Genomic DNA, 22,949 nt, shown 5'->3' with positions numbered 1-22,949 from the left:
TACTCATGACCGTACAGGCGACACCCTGGCAACATGTCGCGGGGTGAAGCTCGTATGGTCGTGAGTAGTCGTCCAAAGTCGTGAGTAGTCGTCCAACATGTTGAACATTTTTGGCCACCTGCTGCGACTATGACGGGTGCCGGCAAGTTGCCGAAAAAATCGCAGGCCCATAGAGGCCCATAGACAGGCCGATAAGTTGCACCATGGTGCCTCCCAGTATTCCAGGATGTTGATGATGAGGCGTTCTGTCAAATACAATGGGGAGGGTATTTCAAACTGTGCCGGAATGATGTTGATACCTTGTTGGCATAGTTTGCTTCACTCTCTGAGGACATGCCATTGGAATTATAACGTCCCCATTGCAGAAGGTTGAGTCCAGGACTTTGTGCTGAGGAGCTCCTCCTGTGATGCCCTGAAGCTGGGATGATCGAGCTCCAACTCCCATGACCATCTTTTGAGACGTATGTCTTTAATAGCCAGTTAATTTGCCCTTGATACCTTTTGGAGGCCACACTTGGTCAAACGCTGCATTCTTGTCAGGAGCAGGGTGGCACAGAGGTGCAGCAGTAGAACTGTTGTCTTATAACGCCAGAGACCCGGGTTTGATCCTGACCACGGGTGCTGTCTGTACGGAGTTTATACATTCTTACCGTGACTGCATTGGTTTTCTCTGTGGTCTCCGGTTTCCTCCCACACTCCAAAGTTGTACAGGTTTGTAGGATTAGGAAGGAACTGCAGATGCTGGAAAATCGAAGGTAGACAAAAGTGCTGGAGAAACTCAGCGGGTGCAGCAGCATCTATGGAGCAAAGGAAATAGGCAACGTTTTTGGCCGAAACGTGGCCTATTTCCTTCGCTCCATAGATGCTGCTGCACCCGCTGAGTTTCTCCATGTTTGTAGGTTAATTGGCTTTGGTAAAATTGTAAATTGTCCCTAGTGTGTAGGATAGTGTTGGTGTGCGAGGATTGTTGGTTGGCACGGACTTGGTGGGCCGAAGGGCCTGTTTGCACACTAAACTAAACTAAACTAAAGGAGCTCCATTGCAGCTCGTGTCCAGGTTTAACTGAGGCTACACTGCTGATTTGCATTTGTCCTGCTTTTTATGGCTAGATGCTAGTGTTGTAACTGTGCTGGAACACCTTGGTGTAGATCGGATGCTGCATGGCCTCCTCAGCCATTTCTTAATGTCACAGTGAGTAAATGTTTATTGATAGAGACCTCAAGATGTCAGGCCGGATTATCCACAGTACTCCCCCAGGTGAAGGTGCTTCTGATTAATTGTGCCTGCAGATCCCACGATGGACACAAAATGCTGGAGTAACTCAGCGGGTCAGGCAGCATCTCTTGAGAAAAGGAATAGATGACATTCTAGGTTGAGACCTGAAACATATCGACCTAAAACGTCACCTTTTCCCTTTCTCCAGAGATGCTGCCTGACCCGCTGAGTTACTCCGCCATTTTGTATCTATCTTCAGTGTAAACCAGCATCTGCAGTTCCTTCCTGCACATTTTGTCTGTTGATCCCTTTGTTTGGGATTATTGATCTCTGTTTCTTGTATGTCGAGCATAAATACAGGAATGTGGAGACCTACCAATGTAGAGGTGCCTGGTGATGCCCCTGGCACACCCCATGTCCTCCTCAGTGAATCACGGTGAGTGGCTAATCTCTGGGGAGTTTTGTAGAGCAGAGGGATCCAGGCATGCAGGTGCATGGTTCCTTGAAAGTGGCGTCACAGTTAGATAGGGTGGTCAAGGAAGCTTTCAGTACATCGGCCTTCATCAGTTAGAGTATTGAGTGTAGACGTTGGGTTGTTATGTTACAATTGCAGAAGAAGTTGGTGAGACTACATTTGGAGTATTGTGTTCAGTTTTGGTCAATGCCATCGGAAAGATGTTGTTGAGCTGGAAAGGGTGAGAGAAGATTTACAAGGATATTGCCTTGAAGGCCTGGGCTATAGGGAGAAATTGAGCAGTCTAGAACCTTATTCCTTGGAGCGCAGGAGGATGATGAATGATCTAAAAAGAGTGTAGATGGGGCATCTTGGTCGTGTGGGCACGTTGGGCCGAAGGGCCTGTTTCCATGCTGTATGACTCCATGACTCTGAATCCTGGCTTGATACTAATTGTGGAATGAGAAACAGGGAGGTTTGAGTGAGCACACTGTGTATCAGCTGCCAAATCTGCTGTGAATCCACATCATTTAGCATCTTGCCGTTGTTTGTGTGAGGATGGGACTTTGTGTTGACAAGGACTGAGAAAATGACATCCAAACACAAGGCGTGGGAGCTGCACATCTTCACCATTGAACGATATTCTCATCTTCCCGCTCTTCACTATTTCATGCACTCTCCCCACGTTTCTTTGTTCTCTTTAAATTAAGAAATGTCTTGCACTCTGTTTTGAATAAACTCAATGACTGAGATCCCTTCCCCTCCCCCTCCTCCCGTCTGCCAACTTTTGATATTTGCAGGGAATCAGTGATTTGTGCCACTGTAATCAATTGTGCCTTTTAAAAGGCAGAGAAGTAGCAAAGGATATAACGAGCCAGGATGCGTTTGCCAGAGGGGTAAACGCACCAGTCATTCACTGGACAGAAAGACAAGGGAACTAGTAGTTGTGCCAAGAACTTCAGCAAGTTATATCTGTAGCTGTGATGAATCCATGCACTACCGAGAGTCTCAGCAACTCCTCACGATCTACACATTTACATGCAGATATGTTGTGGCTGAATGGAGAACTGATTAGCAGTGAATTTACAACATCATCTGATCAGTGTCATGGATGGACTCTGGCTCATACTAATATTTAATTTATTCAATAACTTCTTCAAAGTTCCATGTATGTTTTAATGCCACTGCTTCTCAAAACGATTGTACCTGTTTAAACCTTTGGCAAATGGAGTAATTGCTGCATACTTTCACTTTGATTTGTCACGTGGAACAGAAAATATTCCCACGGGTGACCATCGACTCCCAGTTTTGCAAACTATCCTGCCAACTCTTACTCTTCTACACTTTCAAGTTCTAGACAGTGTTCATTTGAACCTGTAGCAATAAGGTTTTCACAAGGCTTAACAATTTTTGCATGAGCAAGTGTGTCAGGGGTTTTGGGGAGGGCAGGAGAATGGGTTTCAGAGGGAAAGATTGATCAGCCATGATTGAATGGCAGAGTGGACTTGATGGGCCAAATGGCCTAATTCTGCTCCTATAACTTACGAACATATGAACGTTGAGTAAGTAGAATCTTAGTCCAATAATATAATTTGTTTTGTTCTAATTTGTGTACCAAGGGAATTGTAACCTTATTGTGTTTGATTTGTTTCTTTGCTTAACTCTGCAGTGAATCAAGGAATGATGCTGATTGATGCATCTGGAAGAGCATCTCCCGGCTTGATCCCATGATCCACACCTGCCTTATCATCGCTTCCTGGAGAAAACTCCATTCATTATTATCTTCAGTTGTGAAAGTAAACTACTAAATCCAATTTGAAATTATAATATTGCCTTGTTTTACAGAATTGTAACTTCAGCTGCAGAAATTAAGCATGAAAGTATGAACAATAACATGAACGTACGGTTAGTATGGTTAACAACGATTAAACATGTATTAGGATTGTTGTGAGATTAACACTGTAGGTGTTCTGTTACCCAATCTGTACATCACAGGAAAGGAGCTCAGTTAGAACATGTTATGTGAATGAAAACATAATGGTGGTGTGTGCACAAAAACAACAGTAACCATTTTTACTGACTAGGATAAGAATGATTTTCATTTTGTGTTGGAGAATCTGTACAATGTAAATGTAATTGTTCACCATCTTTTCCAAGCTGAAGTTCATGTTGATTGCAGTTTTTGGCACGCTTTCTATTTTCACAGGCTGCAAATTTACAATAACTTTATTGTATTTTCTACACGCAAGAAAAGTGAGATGTGCAATGTTTCTTGTTTAATCTGCCGACTCAAAGATGTGTATTCAATGAAGTGAAGAAAAATCACAAACAATTATTGTACCTGAGTTTTATACCTCGGTAACACGCACATCGAAAGAAAGGTCCCTAAAGGTGTAGCACTAAAACAAAGTAAGCATTATAGACTCATACAGCATGGAGACAGGTCCTTCGGCCCAACTTGCCCATGCCGACCAAGATGCCCCATAAGCTAGTCCCTTCTGCCCGAGTTTAGCCCATATCCCTCTAAAACTTTCCTATCCTTAAACCTGTCCAAGTGTCTTTTTAAATGCTGTTGTTGTACCTGCCTGAACTACCTCCTCTGGCAGCTATTTTTATATACACTACCTACCACCCTCTGAGTGAAAAAGTCATGCCTTAAGTTCCTGTTAAATCTTGCCCTTTTCACCTTAAACCTATGTCCTCTGATTCCCCTCCATGTCGCTTGGAGAATTCTGCTTCAAATGACTTGTCTCTATCATACAAGAATAGTGCCATTTTGGGTAGGTCAAACCAGACTTTAATAAATGCACAGTTTTGGTGGTAAATCTGGAGGAAAGGTGTTATTAAGCTGCAAAAGGTGCAGGAAAGACTCACGAGGCTGCTCCCAGGTCAGGAGGATTTGAGTTATAAGGAGAGGCTGAATAGGCTAGGTTTATTTTGGTGGCTGTCTTTCCGAGGTTTAAAAAATCATGAGGTAAATTGAATGGTCACAGTCTTTTCCCAGGGTAAAACGATTGGGCAAAGATTTAAAATGAGAGGGAAAGATTTAAAAGGGAGCTGAGGGGCAGCGTTTCACTGATGATGACTATGTGGAATGAGCTGCCACAGAAAGCTGTAAAGGTGGGTGGAATTACAATGTTTAAAGTTGATTTAGACAGGGCAGCACAGTGACGCAGTGGTAGAGTTGCTGCCTTACTACGCCAGAGACCCGGGTTCCATCCTGACTACAGGTGCTGCACGGAGTTTGCAAGTTCTACAGCACGGAGTTTGCAAGTTCCTCCTTGTGACCGCATGGGTTTTCGCCGAAAGCTCTGGTTTCATTCCAAAGACGTGCACGTTTGTAGGTTAATTGGCTTCTGTAAATTGTTTCCTGGTGTGTAGGATAGAACTAGTGCCGCTGGTCGGCGTGGACTCGGTGGGCTGAAAGGTTTGTTTCCACGCTGTATCTGGAAACCAAACTAAACTAAGAACATGGATAGGAAGGATTAAGAAGGATATGGGCCAAATGCAGGCAATTTGTATTAGGTCAGATGGGTATTGGTCGGAATGGATGAGTTGGGTTGAAAGGCCTGTTTCTGCGCAGTGTGACAGAGGTAAGGAAATAGCGTGACTGGAGAAATAAATAAAAGTACTGGAGCTGTGTTTTAGCCATTGCAGCACCTCACAAAAATGGCCCGTAAAAACCTTCAGTAAAATAGCTGAATCTTGAATAGTGTGGCAAGGCAGACTCTGAAAGATGCGTTTGGGTCCTTGATAGTTGCGCTTGTGCTATGGGTTTTGAAATTGATTATGGCGCTGATTATGAATCAGGCTCCTTTCAGATTGTATAACTATAATCAACATAAACACATTAATTCTTACCTTGTCTCTGCTCAAACAGAAGGGATACAATTTCAAGTCCATTGCTGGTAATGCTTAAGATTTCCGTTGTGAAAAAATTACGAGAAACATGTATGATGTCAGTCAGCATTTAGAGGGAAAAGAGGGTCAACATTTCAGCCTGAGAGCGGCGAGAGACCATAGTTTTCCCACCTTATGCCCTGATCACGTGTGGCTGCTCAAGAACGTTTTACCTGCTGGGTTTCCAACTTGCTTCTTCGTTCGTTCACCAGCGACCATCCTGCCTGAGAGTAAAGGCTTTTGTTGAATCCTGATCTTTGACATCCTATATTTGACCTCCAACCTCCTGTCTTTTCCCAACAATCCATAGTTTCGTCTGTGGTTCATTAGCTACTATCTATCCTTTTTCCAGCTTTTTTATTTATCTTCCTTTCTTCAGAGACTCAATCACACTGCACCCGGATCAGATCACTTACAAAATTCTTAAGGGGTTGGACAGGTTAGATGCAGGAAGATTGTTCCCGATGTTGGGGAAGTCCAGAACAAGGGGTCACAGTTTAAGGATAAGGGGGAAATCTTTTAGGACCGAGATGAGAAAAGAAATGTTCACACGGAGAGTGGTGAATCTCTGGAATTCTCTGCCACAGAAGATAGTTGAGGCCAGTTCATTGGCTATATTTAATAGGGAGTTAGATGTGGCCCTTGTGGCTAAAGGGATCAGGGGGTATGGAGAGAAGGCAGGTACAGGATACTGAGTTGGATGATCAGCCATGATCATATTGAATGGTGGTGCAGGCTTGAAGGGTCGAATGACCTACTCCTGCACCTATTTTCTATGTTTTTATGTTTCTAAGAGTCATAAGATCATAAGGTCATAAATGATAGAAGCTGAATTGGGCTATTCGGCCCATCAAGTCTAGTCTGCTATTCGATCATGGCTGATATATTTATCCATCCTAACCCCATGATCCTGCCGTCTCCTCATCCCCATAAGAGTCTGGTCTGCCGGTGCTAATTTCCTTTCCCTGAAAGACATGGCTGTTACAATATTCTACAAGTGATCCCAGATTTCTATTAAAAAATATATATTTAATTTCTGATCTTAAATTGCACAGATGCTGAAGTGAGACCTGGAAATTTGTCCAGGCCTGTGAATGAGAATCAAATCAACTTAAGGTGCTGGAAATCTAAAACAGAAAATGTAGAAACATTCAGCTGGGAAAGAGAGAGAGTTAACGTTTCAAGTTGAAGTCTCATCATCAGAGCTAATATTGTAATTCTGGTGAAAGATCTTTGACCTGAAACATTGCCTCTTCCTCACTCTGATGCTGATGCTGTCTGACCTGCTGAATGTTTCCAGCATTGTGTGCGGCTATCGCTGAATGTTGCTCCAGGAACCTTATTGTGGCTGCCTTCTGTCCCATCACATGTTTAACATCTGCCCAGAGACAGGCACACTCTTCCTGAGTGTTAGGGGTCCAGATCCGAAAGGTGACTTATCCATGTTCTCCAGAGACGCTGCCTGACCCGCTGAGTAACTCCAGCTTTTTTTGGTTTGTCTTTGGTTTAAACCAGTATCTGCAGTTCCTCCCCACACATCCCATTCATGTTATTGGCTGCTATCAGGCCGAACTCCTCATTCATGATCGGTAGTTTGGAATACATGTTCCCTCCATCTCAAGGAACGTTAAGCTGCATTCATGATTATGCATAGGATCAGATAGTGTCGAGGAGTTCTCAGGTGAGGGAAGACCAGTTCTACTGAGCTGTGAAATGATCTGGCTTAAATGGATAGAAACAACTAGGCAAGCAATAGGATAAAGGGAGGGAGCTCCTGGCATTCTGAGCAGGTACATTCACATAGAAACATGACTGGAGGTCCAGGCTGGAGTATCAAGCCCAGGACAAGCCCTTTACCAACAATCAATAACGTAGAAATACCAGCGAAAAGTAGAAAGTGCAGGGGATGAAACTCAATGCAAATTAGGGAAAAAGGAAAACGTGAAAAAAAAGGATTGGTAAATAAAAGTCACCAATGCTTCATAAACAGACAAATTATAATATAAAAATTAATTATTATATAAAAAACAAATTATACTGGAAAGCATGGAGTCTGTTTAAGCCACAGCCAACAATCTATAAAATGAGTATAGAATTTGGGAGGTAGACAAAAATGCTGGAGAAACTCAGCGGGTGAAGCAGCATCTATGGTGTGAAGGAATAGGCGACGTGTCGGGTCGAGACCCTTCTTCAGAATTTGGGAGGTCACGTTACAGTTGTATAAGACATTAGTGAGCCCACATTTAGAGTATTGTGTTCAGTTCTGGTCACCATGTTATCGGAAAGATGTTGTCAATCTGGAAAGAGAGTAGAGAAGATTTACGAGGATGTTGCCAGGACTCGAGGGCCTGAGCTATAGCGAGAGGTTGGGCAGGCTCGGACTTTATCCCTTAGAGGGCAGGAGGATGATGGGTGATCTTATAGAGTTGTATAAAATCATGAGATTAATACACCAGGCACGTCTTGCCCAGAGTAGGGGAATCAAGAACCAGAGGACATTGGTTTAAGGTGAGGGGAGAACGATTTAATAAGAACCTTTTTTAACACAAAGCGTGGTGGATATATGGAACGAGCTGCCGAAGGAGATAGTTGAGGCAGGTACTATCATAACAATTAAGAAACATTTGGACAGGTACATGGATCGGATAGGTTTAACCATATAACCATATAACAATTACAGCACGGAAACAGGCCATCTCGGCCCTTCTAGTCCATGCCGAACACTTACTTTCACCTAGTCCCATCTACCTGCACTCAGACCATAACCCTCCATCCCTTTCCCATCCATATACCTATACAATTTATTTTTAAATGATAAAATCGAACCTGCCTCCACCACTTCCACTGGAAGCTCATTCCACACAGCTACCACTCGCTGAGTAAAGAAGTTCCCCCTCATGTTACTCCTAAACTTCTGTCCCTTAATTCTCAAATCATGTCTTCTTGTTTGAATCTTCCCTACTCTCAATGGAAAAAGCTAATCCACGTCAACTCTGTCTATCCCTCTCATAATTGTAAAGACCTCTATCATGTCCCCCCCTTAACCTTCTGCGCTCCAAAGAATAAAGACCTAGCCTTTCTCTGTAACTTAGGTGCTGAAACCCAGGCAACATTCTAGTAAATCTCCTCTGTACTCTCTCTATTTTGTTGACATATTTCCTACAATTTGGCGAGCAAAATTGTACACCATACTCCAGAATTGGCCTCACTAATGCCTTGTACAATTTTAACATTACATCCCAACTTTAGAGGGTTATTGGACGAGTAGATGGGGCTTGTTGGTCAGTATGGGCAAGTTGGGCCAAAGACTCTTTCCAAGTTGTATGACGGTCACAAAAATAGGTGATTTGTAGACAGTGAAGATGGTTATCAAGTATTATAGCAGGATCTTGATCAACTGGGTACGTAGGCTGAAGAATGGCTCATGGAGACTAATGCAGATGAGAATGAAGTGGCGCATTTTGGGAAGTGAAAGCAGGGCATGATAATCACAGTGAACAGTGAGGTCCAGAGGATTGTTGTCAAGTAGAAATTGCAGGCAGATAGGGTGGCGAAGCTGTTTAATGAATGAATGATCGAAGATGGCACACAGGTTTTCATCAGGCAGGGAGTTGTGTATAAACATTGGAAAGTTATGTTATGACGTTGATGAAGCTGCATTATTGTGTTCAGTATTATGTCTCCCTGCTCTGGGAAATATTAGGCTGGATAGAATACCGAGAAGATTTTTTATGAGGATGTTGCCAGGACTTGAGATCGTAAGGTTGGGCAGGCTGGGGCTGCATTCCATGGCGTGTAGGAAGCTGAGGGGTGATCTTATAGATGTGTATAAAATTGAGAGGGGAATAGATATGCAGAGAGCTTTTTTTCTCCAGGGTAGAGGAATCAAAAACTCAAGGTCATAGGTTTAAGGTGAGTGCGGAAAGATTTAATAGGAATCTGAGGGGCAATATTTTCCCACAGAGGGTAGTGGATTTATGGAACGAGCTGCCAGAGGAAGTGGTCATCAGTCTGAAGGGGGTCTTGACCCGAAACGTTACCCATTCCTTCTCTCCAGAGATGCTGCCTGTACCGCTGAGTTACTCCAGCATTTAAACCAGCATCTGCAGTTCATTCCTACACAGGTAGTTAAGGCAGATGGTGTAACAACATTTCAAAGACATTTGCATAGAATGTGGATTGGAAAGATTTAAGAATCAAGAGGTTTTTATTGTCATAAGTCCTGAAACATAATAGAATTCCTACTTGCAGCAGCTCAACAGATATGTAAACATAGTACTCAGTAGACGTCATAATAAACAACAAAAATAAGTTCAATAATAATTTAAAAAAAACAATGAAACAATAAAAGTTAAAACAAAACAAAACTGGTGCAAACAAGACAGTTTGGCGTTTAGTTGGATTTCATGGTGTTCAATAGCTTAATAGTTGTTAGGAAGCAGCTGTTTCTGAACCTAGACATTACAGTTTTCCAGCTCTTATACCTTTTTCCTGAATGTAGGAGTGAAATGAGAGTGTGGCCAGGGTGGTGTGGGTCGCTGATGATGCTGGCTGCCTTTTTGAGGCAGCGACTCCTGTAGATCCCTTCGATGGTGGACTGGACTGTGTTCCCCACGCTCCTGCGTTGAACCAGGTCGTGCTGCAACCAGTCAACATGCTCTCTACCGTACACAGTTTTTTTTTAAATCAAAAAATGTATTCAATTATTAAAAAATAATATTTACACTACAATAAAACAAGCCAGAACCCACCACCATAATACAATACAAACATATATCCATAATAAACTATTATACAAATATGATACAATCCTTATTGAGGATCCTGTGGAGCCCAGCGGTCCCGGAACTCCCCCAGGGTGCCCGTAGACAGGGCGTATTCCCTTTCTAACCGCACCCGGGCACGGACGTATCCCCGGAAAAGGGGCAGGCAGCCAGCTCGGGTAGAGCCCTCCACCTTCTGGTGCCTTGACTCGCGGATGGCCAGCTTGGCCCTACCGTACACAGTGGAAGGTGAGGAGAGGAATATGGGCCAAACACAGGCAAATGGGAATGTCTCAGATGGAGCACCTTGTTCTGCATGGATGAGTTGGGCTGACAGCGGGTGTTGTTCATTATGACTGTGTGTGGAGAACAGACAATGGGGGCCTGTAGCTTAGACTGATGTCTGGCCTGAATAACCCTGGCCACAGCTGGCAACCATTCAAAACAAGTGTAGATTTACTAAAGTTGGCGTATGAAAAGATCCGTTTTTATTGCCACCCTTAACGTCCTTGCCATCCGTAAAAGATAGATCTTTTAAATTGGGGGTGGTGCCTTAGTGGAGTTGCTGCCTTCTAGTGCCAGAGACCCGGGTTCGATCCTGACTGTGGGTGCTGTCTGTTTGGAGTTTGTACGTATCACTATGACCTGCGTGGATTTTCTCCAGGATCTCCGGTTTCCTCCCACACTCCAAAGGTGTACAGGTTTGTAGGTTAATTGGCTTGGTAAGATTGTAAAATTGTCCCTTGTGTGTGTAGGATAGTGTTTGCGTGCGGGGATCTCTGGTCAGCGTGGGCTCGGAGGCCGAAAGTCTTGTTTCCACGCTGTATCTCTAAACTAAACTAAACTCTGATTTGCATTCATCTGTTTGAAGAGCTTCCTACTGAAAAAGACAAAACCAAACGAACTTTATAATGTTGGAATAGGCTGCTCTATGAACACTAAGAAAGCTTTATCACTTCTGCTGTAAAATACCCAATAACTGAGTGGTCAGCGAGCTTGGTCATCAGGTCTTCAACGTGTTAGTGAGGAAGGGCCACTACAGCCAAGGACAAAGGGGTAAACAGGTGTGGGCAGTGTTGGCTGATCTGACAACCCCAGTGGGCTGACAGTTCCATTCTTTGAAAGGTAGACACAAAGTGCAAGAGTAAGCCAGTGGGGTAGGCAGCATCTCTGGAGAAAGGGATGGGTTGACGTTTTCGGGTCGGGACCATTCTTCAGACTCAGCCTTTATTGAAGGCGTGGATTTGGCGTAGAATGAACTAGGGTCCATTACAAAATACAGGAAGGAACTGCAGACGCTGGTTTACACCGAAGATAGACACAAAATGCTGGAGTAACTCAGCGGGTCAGGCAGCATCTGTGGAAGGGTCCATTGCAGGTGTGGGTGAGTGAGGCCCGGAGCTGCGGGAGAGTCAGAGCGAGGGCTTGCTGGTGCTGGTGCCAGTGCCGGTGCCGGTGCTGGTGCCAGTGCTGGTGTTGGTGCTGGTGTTGGTGCTGGTGCTGGTGCCGGTGCCGGTGTTGGTGCTGGTGCCGGTGCCGGTGCTGGTGTTGGTGCTGGTGTTGGTGCCGGTGCTGGCGCTGGTGCTGGTGTTGGTGCCGGTGCCGGTGCTGGTGCCGGTGCCGGTGCTGGCGCCGGTGCTGGTGCTGGTGCTGGTGTTGGTGCTGATGTTGGTGCCGGTGCCGGTGCCGGTGCTGGCGCTGGTGTTGGTGCCGGTGCTGGTGCTGGTGTTGGTGCTGGTGTTGGTGCTGATGTTGGTGCCGGTGCTGGTGTTGGTGCTGATGTTGGTGCTGGTGCCGGTGCTGGTGCTGGTGCCGGTGCCGGTGCTGGCGCTGGTGCCGGTGCTGGTGTTGGTGCCGGTGCTGGTGCTGGTGCTGGTGCTGGTGTTGGTGCTGGTGTTGGTGCTGATGTTGGTGCCGGTGCTGGTGCTGGTGCTGGTGTTGGTGCTGATGTTGGCGCTGGTGCTGGTGCTGGTGCCGGTGCTGGTGCTGGTGCCGGTGCCGGTGCTGGCGCTGCTGCTGGTGCTGGTGCTGCCACACGGTGTGAGAACTGCTGTGAGTCGAGGTGGATAGACTGTTGCTGTCTGTAATCCGGGTTGGCTCCCAACTGGGAAGCCGCGAGGCACAAGGTGGAGGCACATGCAAGCGCCGAGAAAACACACGTGGTAGCAAGCTTGGGTTAAAAAATGTCAATAGAAACGGAGAGCAGCAGGGATCATAGTGGGCGAGCAGTAAGGGAGGGTGTTGCAGAACGGCCGTCGGAGAGAGGAGGAGAACTGCAAAATAGATATACCTTGAGGAGATTTCGCAGTGGAGCAGACAAAATGTGTAGGAAGGAACTGCAGATGCTGGTTTATTCAAAGATAGGCACAAAATGGTAGAGTACCTCAGCGGGTGTGGAGTATCTGGCAGCATCTGTGGAGTAAATGGATGGGTGACATTTTGGGTCGGGACCCTTCTTCGGCTCCACTGACCAGCAGACTGGCCATATCTTGTGCTACTTCACTTTGCTGCTGCTGCCAAGGAGCATCAGTGCTTGTGTCAGTTCCCTGCCTTGTAGACTGACCGTTATACCTTGAGTTTGCAAACACTGACAGATCACACGGATGGATTCCTTCCCCGAGTTCAGTCCCGATATGCACTCAATAACACACCTGCTGATGTGGTAACATAATTCTGATACTTACAAAATCTGCCTTGGTTTTTAACATTTGTGGTCTGGCCTGGATTTACGGTGCCTTCCTGCACTGAGTGTCTGGAGAGACCATTTCAGGAAGGGCACAGTGTCGAGCCAGTGCCATTACATGCTAGACTGGCCAAGGATGGCAGGACCTGGTTTATTTTAGTTTTAGAAATGCAGCACGGAAACAGGCCCTTCTACCCACCCAATCCCCACGGACCAGCGAGCCGCAGACAATTGCAATAATCTACACTTGGTACAATTGACAATCTTTACAGAAGCCAATTAACCTACAAACCATTACGTCTTTGGAATGTGGGAGGAAACGGGGGCTCCCGGAGAAAACCCTCGCAGGTCACCGGGAGAACGTACAAACTCCATACATACAGCACCCATTGTCAGGATCGAACCCAGATTTCTGGTGCTGTAAGGCAGCAACTCTACCACTGCGCCACCATGATCCACGAGGGTTGTGCAACAGCTGTGGTTTCATGGGGTCACCAATCCTGCTGCGATCCTATGATCTCTGGCGAAGGATGGGCTTGATCTCCCAGTACTAAACAGAATGGACATGAGTTCCAGCACCTCACCCCTGTCCACCTCTCTCACTCTACCCTCTGCATGGTGACTGCACACGTCTCACTGTAAGATTGCTGTCAGACTTGCCGATCCTTCAGTTCTTGCACCCCCATATTATTTAATCAAGGCACTGCATTTCCCATCTCCAACTCAAGCTTCTCAGTGGCTGTGCCCCTGGACATTCCCACTGCTATTGTCCACCTGTGTATAAAACCACCAGAGAGATAGTTTGGTGGTTTTATACACAGGTGTACAAAATGTCTTTTACCCAGAGTGGGGGAATCAGGAACCAGTGGACATAGGTTTAAGATGAGGGGGGGAAAGATTTAATAGGAATTTGAGGGGCAACTTTTTTTACACAAAGGTATATGGCACAAGCTGCCACAGGAGGTAGTTGAGGCAGGAACTATCACAATGTTCAAGGAACATTTGGACAGGTACATGGATAGGATAGGTCTAGTGGGATATGGGCCAAGCGCAGATATGTGGAACCAGTGTAGATGACGAAGGGTCTCGACCCAAAATGGCACCTATTCCTTTTCTCCAGAGATGCTGCGTGACCCGCTGAATGACTCCAGCATTTTGTGTCTATCTTAGATGGGGCATGTTGGGCGGTGTGGGCAAGTTGGGCCGCAGGGCCTGTTTCCACGCTGGATGACTATGATTATCAATGCAAGGCATCCAAACTCCAGTCTACTTTTGCAGCTGCCTCATCCTGTCCATTGTACAGTAACTGGGCGTATGCCCTTTCCCAGCAGTGCCCATGAACCTACTCCAACCCCTCTCTCTACCCTGGCTCCTTTCTTCCTGGTATGTACTTACTGAACATTGGTCATATGGCGTCAGCCTATACACGGGCCACTTATGCTCGAACCCTCGTCAGGAAGTACGAGAGCGGGCACATGACGTCATGGGCTAGAGGGAGTGTCCTGGTACTTAAGGTCATCTCACCTCGAGACCTTAAGGGAGTCAACCGGTAGCTGAGCCCGAGTGAACAACCTCGTTCAGCTACAGCAACACTGTTATTATAGTTAGCGCACCAACCTAACGTGTCACCACTGAATAAACGACTCTTTGAACCGGCCTGACGTCTCACCTTTATTCACCACGTTTGGTGCCGCTACATTGGTGGCCCCGACGTGATTTCTAAATCATGGTTACACAAACTATCCTCCAATCTGGAAACCGCTACAGTCATTTCTTTTTTTGTTTTTGCTATTTGAATGTATATTTTTTCCCACTTTTATCTCCTTGTACTGTTTTCGTTTAGCTCCTGGTTTCTTTTCTCCTCTAGATGCTGACTGGCAGGCAGTTATATTGTTGAGAAAGTTTGGATGTTTATTTCATATTTCTGGTGTGATATTTACTAATAGTCTGTTCGCTGGTCTTCCCCTGCAGCTCGCTGTGCGAAGTTACAGATACAGCTGACCGAGGTGGTGAAGACCACAGGCGGACAGAAGGAGCTCATCATCAAACTGGAGCAGGACCTCAGCACCATACAATCAATGTCCTCCCTACAGCGTCCTGATGCTGAGGTACAAATTCTCGACTATTTGTGCAGAGTCTTCAGAAATCTACATTCAACAATTTCTGCCACGGGCATTCCAGCTCGCAACCGTTCAAAACAATCATCCGTCTATCAAAGCTGTTCTCACATTCTCTTTCTGTTTCCTTCTGCCTCTCTCTCTCTCTCTCTCTCTCTCTCTCTCTCTCTCTCTCTCTCTCTCTCTCTCTCTCCCCCTCTCTCTCTCCCTCTCTCGCCCCCTCTCTCTCTCTCTCCCCTCTCTATTTGCCTCTCTCTCTATTTGCCTCTCTCTGTATTTGCCACTCCCCCCCCAAACATCCCCTCAGACTTGTTCCTGTCTCAGCCCTTCTCTCTGTATTTTTAAAGCAGAGGTTGATTGGGTTCTTGATTAGTAAGGGTGTCCGAGGTTATGGGGAGAAGGCAGGAGAATGGGGTTGAGAGGCAAAGATAGATCAGCCATGATAGCCCGGAGTAGACTCGATAGGCCGAATGGCCTAATTTGCTCCTATGACTTATGAACTTCTGCAGGATAACTACAATTTGGTGCTAATGTCCAGCGTGGAGCTGTGGGTTGGTGACAGTCCCGTGTGTGAATGTGCAGTGTCTCAGCAATGGTCTGCAGGAGGTCACTGCACATTCTGGATATCCAGTTAATTCTTTTCCATGAATTATATGATTTAATGCTTAAAAGTTTCAATATAACTTAAAATTGCATTTATCTCACACATGTTAGAATTGTAGGATACTTCTGGAGAGGGAAAGATTAAAAGTATACAGATAATGTATAACATCTTGCTCCGTTCCTGGTCATGCAGAGAATGTGTGTTTAAGGAAGGGAAAATAACCTGACAAGGAACATATAAACTGTTTGTAAAGTTTCTGTAGGTGTGTGAAGATAAAATAATTAATGAAGGCAAATATTAACACCTTAGAGCCTGTAATGGGGGGGAATTGTAACACGGAACAGGCAGAGTGGAGCAGAGGTAGAGTTACTGCCTCACAGCGCCAGAGACCCAGGTTCAGTCCTGACTACGGGTGCTGTCTGTATGGATTTTCTCCGCGATCTCCGGCTTCCTCCCACATTCCAAAGACGTACAGGGTTGTTGGCTAATTGGCTTGGTGTAATTGTCCCTAGTGTGTGTAGGATAGTGTATGTTTACGGGGATCGTTGGTCGGCGTGGACTCGGTGGGCCGAAGGGCCTGTTTCCGTGCTCTGTCACTAAACTAAACTTGCCAGAGCCCAGTAGTCCGCATCCCCAAGTACTTAGGGAAGAATCTCAGGAAATAGTGGCCGTCATTTTTCCAAAGTGCTTTTGACTGGTTCAGTTTCCACAGATTGGAGGATAGTTTGTGTAACTATGATTTAGAAAAGGAGAGAAAACATGGAATTACAGACCTATTAGCCTGACATCAGCAGCGGGGACAATACTTGAAATATTATTAAACCCTTATTAACAAAGCTTTTGGGAAGCAGGAATAAAATTAGGTTGAGAGCGTCCTGTATAAACCCTGGGTGAGGTGAACATGTGAGAATGCTGCTGTAGGAAGGCTGTGTTCACCACCTCATGGGGTGTATGACGTCTAGGAGTCGCACAGCACAGAAACAGGTCCTGTGACCCACCACATCAGTGTGCACCACCAAATACCTATCTATCATATTCCTCATTTAGTTTACTGTCACATCTACCAAGATAAAGTGAAAAGTTTTTTGTTGCATGCTATCCAATCAGCGAAAAGACTATACATGATTACAATCAAGCCATCCACAGTGTACATGCAAGATAAAGGGAATAACGTTTAGTGCAAAATAAAGTCCAGTAAAGTCCGATTAAAGATAGTCCGAGGGTCTCCAATGAGGTAGATAGTAGCTCGGGACTGTTCTCTAGTTGTCCGTAGGATGGTTCAGTTGCCTGATAACAGCTGGGAAGAAACTGTTCCAAACCTGGAGCTATGCATTTTCACACTTCTGTACCTCTTGCCTTATGGAAGAGGGGAGAAGAGGGATGTGACTCATCCTTGATTATGCTGCTGGCCTTGCCGAAGCAGCGTGAAGTGTAGATGGAGTCAATGGAAAGGAGGTTGGTTTATGTGATGGTCGGTGCCATGTCAGCAATTTCTGGCAGTCTTGGATGGAGCTGTTCCCGAACCATGATGTGATGCATCCCAATAAAATACTTTCTGTGGTGCATCTGTAGAAGTTGGTGAGAGTTGTCGGGGACATGCCGAACTTCCTAAGCCTTCTAAGGAAGAAGAGGCGTTGGGCTGCTTTCTTGGTCGTTGCTTTGATATGGGTGGTCCTATCCACCAGTTCTTGTCAGAGTGTTATGTAGCATGAAACGGGTCCTTTTGCCCAGCTCTTCCAAGCCTTCCAAGATGTTTTCCTGAGTTCGTCCCATTTTTGCTTCTGTTTAGCACATATCCCTCGAAATCCTTCCTATCCATGTACCTGTCCAAATATCTTTCAGAAGTTGGAATTGTTTCCGCCCCTACCACTTCCTGTTCTATATACCCCCACTGTCCATGTGAAAAGCTTGTCCTTCAGGTCCCTTTTAAATCTTTCCCCTCTCACCTTAAATTCACGCCCTCCTGTTTTAGACTCCCTTACCCTGGGAACAACAGTGACCATTCACCTTATCCATGCCCCTGGTTTTACATATCTCGCCCCTAGCCCCCTATGTTGCAGAGGGAAAAACCCGGCGTATCCAGCCTCTCCCATCTCCCTCATTGGAGACCCACAAACTATCCTTAATTGGACTTTACTGGACTTTATCTTGCACTAAACGTTATTCCCTTTATCGTGTATCAGTGTGCAGTGGACAGCTGGGTTGTAATCATGGGTTGACTGGATAGCACACAACAAAAAGCTTTTCACCGTACATCTGACAATAAACTAAATTAAAACTTCCCTCTAATCCTGATAAAATCATTGTGAATCTTTTCTGCACCCTTTAGAGCTGAACGACATCTTTCCTAACGCTAGATAACCAGAACTGCTCTCAATACGGCAGGTGGGGTCTCACCAACATCTTGTTCATTTGCAATAATGTGCCCCACCTTATACTCACCGATCCATGTGGCACACCACTGGCCACAGGCCTCCAATCTCCACTACCACCCTCTGACTCCCACCATTAAGACAATATTGCTTCTAATTGTCTAGTTCACCCTGGGTCCCATGAGATCGAACCTGTAGACCAGCCTACCACAAGCCTTGCTAAAGTCCATGTCCACTGCCCTGTTCTCATCAATGCTCTTGCTAACTTATTTATAAAAAACTCCATTAAATTCATGTAGTGCGATTTCCCATCCACAAAGCCACGTTGACAAGTCCAAATCAGTCCTTGCCTTTTCAGGTGCAGTTATGTCCTTTCTCTCAGTATCCCCTCCATTCACTTTCCAATTTCTACTGGCCTGCTTGGCCTTTGTGATTCACGTCGTTTAGTTTAGTTTAGAGATACAGGACGGAAACAAACCCGCAGAGTCCACGCCCACCAGCGATCCCTGCACTCTTAACACTATCCTGCACCCTAGGGACAATTTACAATTTTACCAAAGCCAATTAACCTGCAAACCTGTACATCTTTGGAGTGTGGGAAGAAACCAGAACACTCGGAAAAATCCCTTGTGATCACGAAGTGAACGTTTCCTCCTATCTGTCCTATCAATACCTTTCAGAGTTCCTCTGCAGAGTACCAACGTTTCTCTGTGTCTTACTACCTAGCACTCAAAAATTCATGGTGCATGTCTACCATTATTTTATGTTAGACTTCAGAGATACAGTGCCCTTCAGTCCACCGAGTCCATGCCAACCAGCGACCTGCCTACACATTAGGGGCGAGATACAATTTTACCAAAGCCAATGAAACTACAAACCTGTATGTCTTTGGAGTGTGGGAGGAAACCGGAGCACCCGGAGAAAACCCACATAGTCACAGGGAGAACGTACAAACTCCGTTCAGACAGCAACCGTAATCAGGATCAGACCCAGTTCTGTGGTGTTGTAAGGCAGTAACTCTACCGCTGCACCACCTTGCCGCCCATACCATTATTAGATCTCCCAGAGTGTACCACCTCACAGTTATAAGAATTAAGTTCCTAAACCAACAGTGTCCACACAATTAACAGTTTTGATTTGCCACAATGATACTTGCATCATCTGGGTTATACTACCAGGAGAGATTACAGAAACTTGATTTGTATTAATTAGGAACTAATTAAAGTTTTAAAAATAAGAAGGGAAGGAATGGAGTTGACAGGGAGAAATGATCTTCAGTGGATGGGTCTGGATAAGAGCTCATGGTTCAGAAATGATCACCTTCAGGAGTAGTGTAAGAAGGAACTGCAGATGCTGGAAAATCGAAGGTAGACAAAAATGCTGGAGAAACTCAGCGGGTGAGGCAGCATTTATGGAGCAAAGGAAATAGGCAACGTTTTGGGTCGAGACCCTTCTTCAGACTGATGTGAGGGTGGGGGGCGGGAAGACTAAAGGAAGAGGCGAAGACAGTGGGCTGAAGGAGAGCTGGGAAGGGGAGGAGAAAGCAGGGACTACCTAAAATTGGAGAAGTCAATGTTCATACCGCTGGGGTGTAAACTGCCCAAGCGAAATATGTGGTGCTGCTCCTCCAATTTGCAGTGGGACACTCTGGCCATGAAGGAGGCTCAGGACAGAAAGGTTGGATTGGGAATGGGAGGGGGAGTTGAAGTGCTGAGCCACCGGGAGATCAGGTTGGTTATTGCGAACCGAGCGGAGGTGTTGGGCGAAGCGATCGCCAAGCCTACGCTTGGTCTCACCGATGTAGAGCAGCTGACACCTAGAGCAGCGGATGCCATAGATGAGGTTGGAGGAGGTGCAGGTGAACCTCTGCCCCACCTGGAAAGACTGCTTGGGTCCTTGAATGGAGTCAAGGGGGGAGGTAAAGCGATAAGTGTAGCATTTCCTGCGGTTGCAAGGGAATGTGCCAGGGGAGGGGGTGGTTTGGGGGGGAAGGGACGAATTGACCAGGGAGTTACGGAGGGAGCGGTCTCTGCAGAAAGCAGACAGGGGAGGAGATGGGAAGATGTGGCCGGCGGTGGGATCGACTCGGAGGAGCAGCACCTCATATTTTGCTTGAATAGTTTACACCCCAGCGGTATGAACATTGACTTCTCCAATTTCAGGTAGACCCTGCTTTCTCCTTCCCTTCCCAGCTCTCCCTCAGCCCACTGTCTCCGCCTCTTCCTTTCTCCTCCCCCCCACCCTCACATCAGTCTGAAGAAGGGTCTCGACCCGAAACGTTGCCTATTTCCTTCACTCCATAGATGCTGCCTCACCTTCAGGAGTAGAATGAGAACATACTCCAAAACATTAGAACTAGCACATGGGAACTTGGTCAAGTTTAGCAGAGACACAAACAAAAGCTGACCATAAAAGCTTTTGTTAGATATGTGAAGAGAGAAATGCGTGCCACCTGTAAGTCTCTTCAGTTAGAAATGGGGACATTTATAATGGGGAACAAATTAAAGGGAAACCAATTAAATACATTTTTAACAAAGATACAGATAACCTCCTGGGAATGTTGTGGAACACAGGATAGAAGGAGAGAAGGAATTAAATAAAATCATTACAGGGAAATGGCAGAAGTGAAATTGAAGAGATTAAAGTCCAATAAATCCCCAGATCCTGATAGTTTACATTGCACAATAGACAATAGGTGCAGGAGTAGGCCATTCGGCCCTTCGAGCCAGCACTGCCATTCACTGTGATTATGGCTGATCATCCACAATCAGTTCCTGCCTTCTCCCCATATCCCTTGACTCCGCTATCTTTAAGAGCTCTATCTAACTCTCCCTTGAAAGCATCCAGATAATTTGCCTCCACTGCCTTCTGAGTCAGAGAATTCCACAGATTCACAACTCTCTGCGTGAAAAATGTTTTCCTCATCTCCATTCTAAATGGCCTACCTCTTATTCTTAAACTGTGGCCCCTGGTTCTGGACTTCCCCAACATCGGGACCATGTTTCCTGCCTCTAGCGTGTCCAATCCCTCAATAATCTTCTATGTTTCAATAAGACATCCTGTCATCCTTCTAAATTCCAGCCGCTCCATTCTTTCAACATATGACAGTCCCGCCATCCTGGGAATTAACCTCGTGAATCTACGCTGCACTCCCTCAATAGCAAGAATGTCCTTCCTCAAATTTGGAGACCAAAACTGCACACAATACTCCAGGTGTGGTCTCACCAGGGCCCTGTACAACTGCAGAAATACCTATTTGCTCCTATACTCAACTCCTCTTGTTATAAAGGCCAATTAGCTTTCTTCCCTGCCTGCTGTACCTGCATGCTTACTTTCAGTGCCTGGTGTACAAGGACCCCCTGATCCCATTGTGCTTCCCCTTTTCCCAACTTGACACCATTTAGATAATAATCTGCCTTCCTGTTCTTGCCACCAAAATGGATAACCTCACATTTATCCACATTAAACTGCATCTGCCATGCATCTGACCACTCACCCAACCTGTCCAAGTCACCCTGCATCCTCATAGCATCCTCCTCACAGTTCACACTGCCACCCAGCTTTGTGTCATCTGTAAATTTGCTAATGTTACTTTTCATCCATTCATCTAAATCATTGATGCATATTGTAAATAGCTGTGGTCCCAGCACCGAGCCTTGCGGTACCCCACTAGTCACTGCCTGCATTCTGAAAGGGACCCTACTAATTTGTTAATCCCTACTCTTTGTTTCCTGCCTGCCAACCAATTGCTGCATTCGCTGTAAGGCAGCAACTCTACTGCTGCACCACCGTGCCGGTCACTGGTCCTTCACTGGGCGGCGCGGACTCGGTGGGCCGAAGGACCTGTTACCACGTTGTTTAGTTGGCTGTTTGCGGTCAGCCTCAGGAAGCCTCAAGCTATGGCAGCACAGCCTGACCCAAGTCTGGACCTGGTGAAGTGAGGTGCACGGTGGAGACACTCACTGTCCTGTATGTCCAGGCAGCACAACCCAGTGAAACCTGTCACTGCTGGTCAGTGGCTCCCAGCAGGTGAGGTCAGTTAGACAGACACATGGAAGTGCAGGGAATAGAGGGATATGGATCATGTACTGACGTGGCTGATGAGATCAGTTTAACTTGGCATCATGTTGGGAACTCACATTGTGGGCCGAAGGGCCTGTTCCTGTGCTGTACTGTTTTGTGTTCTTGACAGGACAGGGACGGAGAGGATGTTTGACACGTGGGTGAATCTAGCACAGGAGAATGTTGTTTCAAATAAAATCATCTTTTCCACTGGAGATGAAGAGGACTTTTACTCTCAGCAGACACGAGTCTTTGGAATTCTCTACTGCAGTTGATGAGACCGGATCTTTTGAAATGCCTCAATACTGAGTGTGATATTTGTGAATTGAGAGGGTGTTAATTGGGAACAGCTCGGAAAGGGAGGCTGTGGCCAAGATCAGAGCGGCCAAGATCTTGTTGAAGGGTGGAGCAGGCTCGAAACCAGATGGCTGACTTCCTTGTTATCTTCCCCATGTTCTCTTTGGAGTAAATTTAGTAAAGATCGGCAAAGGAATGAAGTTTAGTTTAGTTTAGAGATACAGCACGGAAACAGGCCCATCGGCCCAACGAGTCCGCGCCGACCAGCGATCCCTGTGCACTAACACTACCCTACACACAATAGGGACAATATACAATTTTTACCCACGCAGGTCACGGGGAGATCATGCAAACTCCGTACAGACAGCACATGTAGCCAGGATTGAACCCAGGTCTCTGGCGCTGTAAGGCAGCAACTCTACTGCTGCGCCACCGTGCTACCCACGATGTTTTGCATAGAGTGAATATGATTAACAGAATAA

The 22,949-nt window shown here is 46.0% G+C and overlaps 1 protein-coding gene across 1 annotated transcript in view; it reads left to right on the top strand.

Moving 5' to 3' along the window:
• Positions 1-22,949, top strand: part of cux1 (cut like homeobox 1) — a 445,449-nt gene that overhangs the window by 390,343 nt on the left and 32,157 nt on the right. Inside the window, exon 15 of the mRNA XM_033045571.1 lies at positions 14,987-15,123. Coding sequence (XP_032901462.1) covers positions 14,987-15,123 — 137 coding nt within the window. The remainder of the gene's footprint in view (positions 1-14,986; positions 15,124-22,949) is intronic.

Source organism: Amblyraja radiata, chromosome 28, assembly GCF_010909765.2.
Source record: "Amblyraja radiata isolate CabotCenter1 chromosome 28, sAmbRad1.1.pri, whole genome shotgun sequence".
NCBI lineage: Eukaryota > Metazoa > Chordata > Chondrichthyes > Rajiformes > Rajidae > Amblyraja > Amblyraja radiata.
This window is presented reverse-complemented; position numbering and strand designations above follow the sequence as displayed.